Source organism: Pygoscelis adeliae, unplaced genomic scaffold (genome assembly GCF_000699105.1).
Source record: "Pygoscelis adeliae isolate BGI_AS28 unplaced genomic scaffold, ASM69910v1 Scaffold358, whole genome shotgun sequence".
Lineage (NCBI taxonomy): Eukaryota > Metazoa > Chordata > Aves > Sphenisciformes > Spheniscidae > Pygoscelis > Pygoscelis adeliae.
This window is the reverse complement of record NW_008825429.1, coordinates 3,050,799-3,058,995: the sequence shown is the minus strand read 5'-3', so window position 1 is coordinate 3,058,995 and position 8,197 is coordinate 3,050,799. Positions and strand designations below refer to the sequence as shown.

The 8,197-nt window shown below is 48.5% G+C and overlaps 1 protein-coding gene across 1 annotated transcript in view; it reads left to right on the top strand.

Moving 5' to 3' along the window:
* Positions 1-7,997, top strand: part of ACADS (acyl-CoA dehydrogenase, C-2 to C-3 short chain) — a 16,687-nt gene extending 8,690 nt beyond the window's left edge. The window contains exons 5-13 of the mRNA XM_009330866.1: positions 171-334; positions 2,283-2,432; positions 2,631-2,742; positions 3,162-3,313; positions 3,593-3,763; positions 5,036-5,173; positions 5,444-5,539; positions 5,885-5,941; positions 6,590-7,997. Coding sequence (XP_009329141.1) covers positions 171-334; positions 2,283-2,432; positions 2,631-2,742; positions 3,162-3,313; positions 3,593-3,763; positions 5,036-5,173; positions 5,444-5,539; positions 5,885-5,941; positions 6,590-6,742 — 1,193 coding nt within the window. The 3' untranslated portion in view covers positions 6,743-7,997. The remainder of the gene's footprint in view (positions 1-170; positions 335-2,282; positions 2,433-2,630; positions 2,743-3,161; positions 3,314-3,592; positions 3,764-5,035; positions 5,174-5,443; positions 5,540-5,884; positions 5,942-6,589) is intronic.
* Positions 7,998-8,197: the final 200 nt, after the last annotated feature.

Sequence of the window (8,197 nt, the reverse complement as noted above, 5' to 3'; positions counted from 1 at the left end):
CGGTCCCGGATCCCGCGGCCCCCGTGCCGGGGGAAAAGTGTCCTTCCGGGGAGGCCCCCAGACGCGTTGTACGAGTCCCGCCTGAGGCCGGGTCCTCCTGGGCCGGTTTCAGCCCCCTCCCCCGGGCGTGAAGGGAAACAACGGCGCTTAATTCCTTTCCTTCCTCTCAGCGCTGGCCTTTGGGTGCCTCCGCCGGCTGCACACGGTGTACCAGACAGCGGAGCTGCCAGAAACCCACCAGATGCTGCGTCAGACGTGCCGGGACTTCGCAGAAAAGGAGCTGATGCCTCTCGCAGCTCGGCTGGATAAGGAGCACCGCTTCCCGGCCGAGCAGGTGTGTGCTGCTCCCGCCGGGAGGTGGGCACGAGAGAGGCAGCCTGGCTCGTTCAGAGCCTGACTTAGAACCATAGAATCACTTAGGTTGGAAAAGACTCTTAAGATCATCAAGTCCAACGGTAAACCAGAATCCTTGCTTTAAGTGCCAGCCCAATTATTTAAACCTCACAGTTTCTGCCAGGGAGGGAAAATGCATTGCTTTCAAAGGTACAGGACAAATGCTTACGCAACGCATGATATCCTGACAGCAAAACAAGGAAATCTAGGTGCCCTGATCTCCTGACTTTCCTCTGCTGCTGCGGCAGGACCACCTGGGCCTGAAGCAAAATGTACATTAAGCTCTGGCTTAGCAGAAAATTGAAGTTTAGACCAACTTGTGGACGAGTTCTTCGAGTGTGGAGGTTGTAATGCCCACGGGACATTTGGAGCTCTTTACTTGTGTTTCTCTGTATTTGGCTTTAGTACCATTGAATTTTCGGTTCTCTTACTGACTTTCCTGTGGGCTGTAACACAACTGACTTATAAAATCAATGCAGTGTTTTTATAGACTGCACATAACCATAAAAATGGTTTATAGTGAGGAAGCATAGATGACCTGAGTGCATTTCAGATGGTGAAAAGAAGTCATCAGGAGATAGGAGATGCACGTTGGTCATCCTCTAGGGCTGTGAAGAAATTGAGATTCCAGTCAAACCTGTGACTTCTCTTGTGGAAAGCAGTACAGACACAGCAGTACATTCTGTGCTGTGTCGAGCAGACTAACTCACCTGTTTCGTTGCAATGAAATACTAAGCTCCAGAAAAATATGTACTGTTATGTTAGCCAGAAGGCTCCAAGCAAGCACAGTCAGAGGCATGCGAGTTTTGTCATACACCCCTCTTTCTACTAAGGAGTAGGGAAGAAGGAGTAAGGAAGATAGCCAGGAAAGTCACACTCACTCTAAGGAAGAAGATACTTTCCTCTTTACTTCACTGTTCTTACCTGAGGTTTTGAGTCCTTTCACTTGAATGTGTAGGGGAAAATTCAAAATGCAAACAGTGTTTATTAAGATAAAGCAACATACATAGAACTAGTTGCTGTCTTTTGTTCATCCTCTGGATTTCATATGAAGGACTAGTGTTTGGGTGCCCATACAGGAAGGAAAGTATTTGCTTAAAAATTTTGCCTGGGTCCTATTAAAGCAAGCAGAGGCTGGTAATACGCTTATTTCTGCAACACCAAAAGCTTGACATCTTAAATATAAAAACAGAGGAAAGCTTGTTTTTTCTCTTGTATGTTGCCAAACAGTAACAAGAGAACCTAGAGTGAGACAGTCGGTGCTCTGAAGAACTTACAGTTAAGAAGCCAGGGGTCTAGCTGAGGAACTTGGGGTGGAATAATTTGGAATGTAACCAACAACTAAATTCTCTGGGAAGCGAGACCTGGCTTTAATGGGAATGAAAAAATCACCTTATTGCAAACTGTTCTGTGGGTCATTCATTCTGTAAAATTCTTTCCTTGTGCGGTCCTAGGCTGAAGCTCAGCAGACTCAAAGGTAAAGTTCTAATGATTTTTATCAGCTAGATTTCCCATTGAGAGCTTCCTACTGACAGCAGACGTGGAAGGGGAAAAGCTTTGGTGGGAGGCTAAGGAAATGCTGGTGGGGTTGTATCTCCCTATTTCACCTTCAAAAGGCTCCCTCCTTCCCGGTACTGAAGAGAACTCTTTAAATAATTAAGAGGCTCATCTTAGGCAGCAGTGACTGCGTACAGCTCTTGTTGCAGTCATTGGGACCTGGGACACTTACGATGTTAGTACAGTCAGATTCCCATTTCACCAGGAGTTGTGCGCATCTTTTCCTCTGTGTGTAGCCCTGCTGTGACCTGTCTTTATCTCCATGTGTCTGTGTGTGTTTGCTGGGACACTGGTGGTGCAGAGGATCTTACTTCTGCGTTCCCTACGTGCAGGTGAAGAAGATGGGTGGCTTAGGGCTGCTGGCTATGGATGTGCCGGAGGAGTACAAAGGAGCAGGCCTCGACTACCTGGCCTATTCCATTGCTGTGGAGGAGATCAGCAGGGGCTGTGCATCCACGGGCGTCATTGTCAGCGTCAATAATGTAAGTGTCTCAGGTTGTGTGTGAGGGACAGGCGTGGAACCGAGTCTGGCATCGGGGTTATTGGAGAGGAGCGTATGGGAGAAATGGGATCTGTTCCTGTGGTGGGTTCTGGTGTGTTGGAGAGCGTTAGGGACATTAGGGAGTTACTGGATGGCTTGTACCTTCAAGAGGCACTAACTCAACTCTCAATTCTTAAAGTCTCTGTATTTAGGGCCAATACTCAAGTTTGGCTCCGAAGAACAGAAGCACAAGTGGATTGCTCCCTTCACTGGCGGAGAGAAAATCGGCTGTTTTGCCCTTAGTGAACCAGGTGATGTGACTGTTACCGTTCCTGCTGCAAAGAACGTAGGGTAGCTTCTTTCCTTAGTCAGGTTCAGGATGGACTTTAGGTTGGACTTTAGGTCTGTGAAATTCTAACAGTTTGTAGAAAGGTGGTTTATAGCAATTCTGCGTAAATGAAGTCTCAGTGCTCAAGATACTAACTGCCAGCCCCGTGGCCCACTCTGAAAATTTTCATCCCCTGTATGTGAGCAGAGCTCTGGAGATGGACGCATCTTAGACACGTGGGCCTTTCCCCTTCTTGTTTGGGTCCTCTGGGAGGGACAGTGCTGACACTGCAGCAGTTACAAGAGGTGCCATGAGCTGACAGTGGGGGTGCGGGCAGGGGGTGGGTTTGTGCCCCTCGCTGCCACTGATTGCCTGAGTTTTGTTTGCTGGTGCCTTGCTCAGGAAACGGCAGTGACGCAGGTGCGGCATCCACAGTGGCACGCCTGGATGGTGACGAGTGGGTTCTGAATGGCACCAAGGCCTGGATCACCAACGCCTGGGACGCCTCGGCCACCGTGGTGTTTGCTACTACGGATAAATCCCTGAAGCACAAGGTGTGTTCAGTGTGTCAGTCAGGAAAAAGGGCTGGGAGCAAAGGAGTTGTGCAGGAGAAGTGCTTTGAAAAGGCTCTGGGGACTCTGTATTTAGAGCCATGCAGGCATCGAGCAGAGGAGTGGCTGATGTGCGCTGGCTTTTTTCTGTCTCAGCTCTCCCCTCCCTTCTCCCAGTTATCCAGACATGCGGCTCCTGTGAAAAATGTTTGGAGGAAGCCTGTTGACACCCAGGTAAGTGGGAAGTTGGCACCATTCCTAAGAGTTTGGGTCTTGTTGCAGGGCATTAGCGCATTCCTGGTTCCCATGCCAACTGCTGGGCTGTCACTGGGGAAGAAAGAAGACAAGCTGGGAATCCGGGCCTCTTCCACTGCCAACCTGATATTTGAGGACTGTCGGATACCCAAGGCCAACCTACTGGGGCAGCTGGGAATGGGCTTCAAAATCGCCATGGTAAGAGATGGATCGGAGTGCAGCTGTGGTTGTGTTGAGCCATAGTTCCCAAGCTTACCATTTTCAAAACCATTTTCAGACTTAGGATCACTTTGGTGAGAACCGCTAGCATAAGCTGTTCTGTGTAACATTAAGCAGTTGACCCCTCTTGCCAACGTGGGAGAAATCATTCATAGAGCTTGATGAATCATTAATTTACCATAGGTCCTTGAGAGCACTTTTATTATAGACTCAACATGGCGGTTATCAGATGAAGGAATGCCAGTGCTGCTGAGGCACTGTGTGAGCAGGGTTGGTGTATTTTAATTTTTCTCCTCTCCCAACCCTCTATTCCTCCAGTTTGTACCCGTAGATAAAGGGAAAACACAGCATTTTCCCTAAATACTTTGGCAGAGGAAAGCTGTCCTGGAGGCACAGGACAACCTCTGGATAGTGTCTAAAGGTGGATGATACCTGAGTTACGGCACGTGTGTGACTTCTGAGGAGGAGCCAGGCAGCTGCGGAACAGTGCGTTCCCTGCAGTGAGGGCACTCCCCTTGGAAGTGTTCATTGCTCGCTCTGTAGGGGCAAAACACCATTTGTTGGCCTGATTTTTTGAAAAAGGCTGAGCTCCCTGGAGACCAGCCCCTTCCATTATGTCCACAACTAAAAGAACGCATCGGTCACCAGCCACTTCTTTAAGACACTCAGCCCAGGACTGAGAAGATGAAGCCTTTTCTCACTGCTGTAAATGCTTCCTGTGCATAGTGAGGCAGGGAAGCAGTTAAAAGCCTAATGGGCAGGTGTTTGAGGTAAGTCAGGTTATTGACTCAATTCACGAGTCATTTTGAAAAATGCTTGCTTCAGTGTGGCAAATGATGAGGGCAAAGAGGAAAACTGTCCAGATTTCCTTTTTTTTTTCAGTTAAGGTAAAATCAGCTGCACAGTGAGCCAGAGGTCTAGCTGAAGGGTGCTTTTCAGCCCCTTCCAGAGCAGATGCTCCTCGTTGTGCTGTTTCCCTTATTTTGCACCCCCCTCTTTTTTTTCCCCAGCTAATAAGAAGCAATACCTCTCCTTTCTGCTTTCCTTCTTGTACCCCTGGCTTCTCTCTGCAGTGCCGAGTACGTTTTACAGCGCTCTCTTCCTGCATAACTGGGAATATTCTGAATCAAAGAGGTCTGACCAGAGGATACTAAGGCTACAGCAGCTTCCCAGCAAGAGCAGAAATGCAAGTGTACTATTTTTTGATCAAGCATGGCTTGACTCAACACACATATTTTGTGTCTTTCACAGCAAACTCTGGATGCAGGAAGGATTGGTATCGCCTCACAGGCTCTTGGAATAGCACAGGCAGCTCTGGACTGTGCTGTGGATTATGCTGAAAAGAGAATGGCCTTTGGGGCGCCCATCACAAAGCTACAGGCAGTGCAGGTACGAGCTACGCGGACGGGGCAGTTCCAGACATTGCTGGTGCTGGTGGAAGGTTCATGTGGGCTCTCGGGCGTGGCTTCAGGCACACTTTGCACTGTCTGGGGTAAACAAGGTAATAATTTCTGTTTTCAAACACCATTAAAACTGATTGTTGAGACGGAGGCGATCCTTTTCTAGCAATACTGGCCTTAGAGGTGGGAGACTTCTGCTGTATGTTCTTGTGCGAGCAGAGGCTGCCACCTGGAACAAAGGCAGTGTTTGTCATTGCAGTTTAAGCTAGCAGATATGGCTGTGGCCTTGGAGGGCGCGCGCTTGCTGACCTGGAGAGCCGCTATGCTGAAAGACAATGGGAAGCCCTTCACAAAGGTATTTCCAACCTTGCATTTGTCTAGCAGTGACAGCGCTGGGCACAGGCTCAAGGCGAGAAAACCATGCTGTGTACAGCGTCGCTGTGTTCAGCTCTTGCCCAGCCAGCACTGTCAGTGTTGACCCCACCGGCAGATATTGGACTCTGCTGTCTAACCTCAGACAGCCTGCTGAGCCGAGTCCTGGTTTTAGCCGAGGGGAGCGGGGGTGGCCGCTGATAGCTGGCACCAATGATCAGTCCTGTCTCTCTGCACAGCTGGTCTGTGAGCATTCAGGCTCCTCGTGCAAGTGAGGTGTTCCTTTTTGTGATAGCGGCACCCTCAGTGATGTTTTCCTTCCCCAAAGGAAGCAGCGATGGCCAAGTTGGCTGCATCAGAAGCTGCAACAGCCATCGCTCATCAGGTAATTACTTCAATTGACACCTCTGATATACAGCATGCTGAAAGGGAGATTGTGTTGTCGCACAACAAATGCGTGGGGAAGGTGGGATGGAATTTATTAATTTATTTTTTTAAACAAACCCATATGGCTGAAGCTGGTTAGCACAGCCACCTTCCTGGATTTTGGGGCGGGGGGGTGTGTGTGCAGGGATTTATGCTGGCCTGTGGCAGCTGTATTATTACAGTGTTCTTCTGCCTGCTGCTGTCCTGGGCAGCATCAAAGTTCTGAGCAGGATCAGTGATGTGGGTGCACCAGTCAGGACTAGTAGTAAGCTTGCAACATGGTGAGCAAATGGAGCAGGACCTCTAGTGTCTGCATTTATTTTCCCTTGTCCTTAATAAACGTGTCTTAGCTGAACATGGATCACTAACAACTACCTCTGAAGCTGTTCATTCTCTGTCTGGGACATCGGTATTGCTCTTACCCGGCTCAAATCCTGTTTATTCCTCTGATTGGAAATAGGCTGCAGTCAGTCATCCCCATGTGTCTGTCTGTCTTCCCCCCCCAGTTATGCTTGCAGTGGGCCTAGCTTCTTTTAAGGTGGCTGTGTTCTGTAGAAAATGAATTCCTTGACCCTGCTTCCTTTCTAACCTGCTACCTTTGTTTCAGGCCATCCAGATCTTAGGTGGGATGGGCTACGTGACAGAGATGCCAGCAGAACGCCATTACCGTGACGCTCGTATCACCGAGATCTATGAGGGGACCAGTGAGATCCAAAGACTGGTGATAGCAGGGCAACTGCTGAAGGCCTACCGTAGCTGAAGAAGCTGACTAGAGCGAGACACTTCCCCAAAGTGCCTTGTAACGGTGCATAACAGTGATCAAGTCTTGGCCCTCTTGAACAAGGCTAACGATGGACGTTTTCCTCACCAATGAGTAACTGACCCTCTTGTTAAAATGTGCTGCTTCTTCTTTGGACAAAGTATGGCGCACGGAAGGCCATATCTAGGTTTGTAAGTGATGGCTGTGAGTGCAGGAGGGAGGAGGCAACCTGTCCTTGTAGGGGAGTGTAGGGCTTTTCCTGAACCAGAGTGTTGGTTTGGTTTGGTAGTGGCGAAATGACTTTGCTGTTCAGCAAAGTCAGCAGCTCTCCCTGCGTGCTTCCTAGCCACTGCCTGTTTTGCAAGGATTTGTCACTACGTGGTACTTGATGACCAGTGCCAAAGTTAGAGGCACTGAGAGACGTGACCCCTGGGCCCTGTTCCAGGCTGCAGGTTACATTGCCTCTTCTGATCAGGGTTTGATGAATTTTAGGTGTGGGATGCAGCTATGTGTGAGCTCCTAATGGAATACTGGCTGTGCTGAGGTAATCCTTGCAGCAGTACACTGTTCCCGGAAAGGAGCCATACGGGAGCACACAGGTACTACCTACGCACAAAGGGCTCTTCGGACAGCCTGTGGTTGCTGTCTATGTAGATGTAAAAACAAAGGTCAGAAAAAAAAAACACACCTCGATCTCGCCCAGCAGCCTGCTCACTCAGCCTGCTCACTCAGCCACTTACAGGTGCAGGTGTAAAAGCAAAGGACAGAAAAGCTGCAATGCCTGAGACTGATTTAAAAAAAAAACAAAAACCCAACACCAAAAAAAACTCTGCTCCCAAAGCTGCTTTTACTGTACCAACAACTACCCAACAGGAAAGAAAGTGCACGAAGTGACAGTAACAGCTTTTAATCTCTACTTTTTTTTGAGCAACAACAAGGAAGTGAACAGATGACACAGAAAATCTTACCAGGAAGCTTTAGCCATAGCACATATCCTCAATCAGTTATCTTTGGCAAGAAATTAACTTTCAGAAGATTCAACAGCCAAAAGAAAAGCACTAAACTCAGGAAAAGATGGAGAGGATTAAGACTACAGCTGGCATGGGCTGATCCCTTGTCCAAACGACGAGTACACTAGAGGGAGATGGTTATTTTCCTGTGGTGCCATTTATTTAGATTTGTGTGGAGAGAAAAACGGGGATTCTATTACACATAAGAGAGCAGAGAAGACAAATAAAACCTGATTTTAAAGGACCACCAGTCCCCACTTTCTTTTTTAATGCAACTGTGAATTTATTTAGAATATTTTCTTCCAGTCACAAGAGAGAGGAGCATAGGTTTATGCCCACTGCATGCACGAGTTAGACACCGCTTTGCGGTGCAGCGAGTGTTCGCTAGTGCAGAGGTCCCAGCAATATAAATAATGCCTTTGCAGGTCGCTAGAGGGCAACGCCA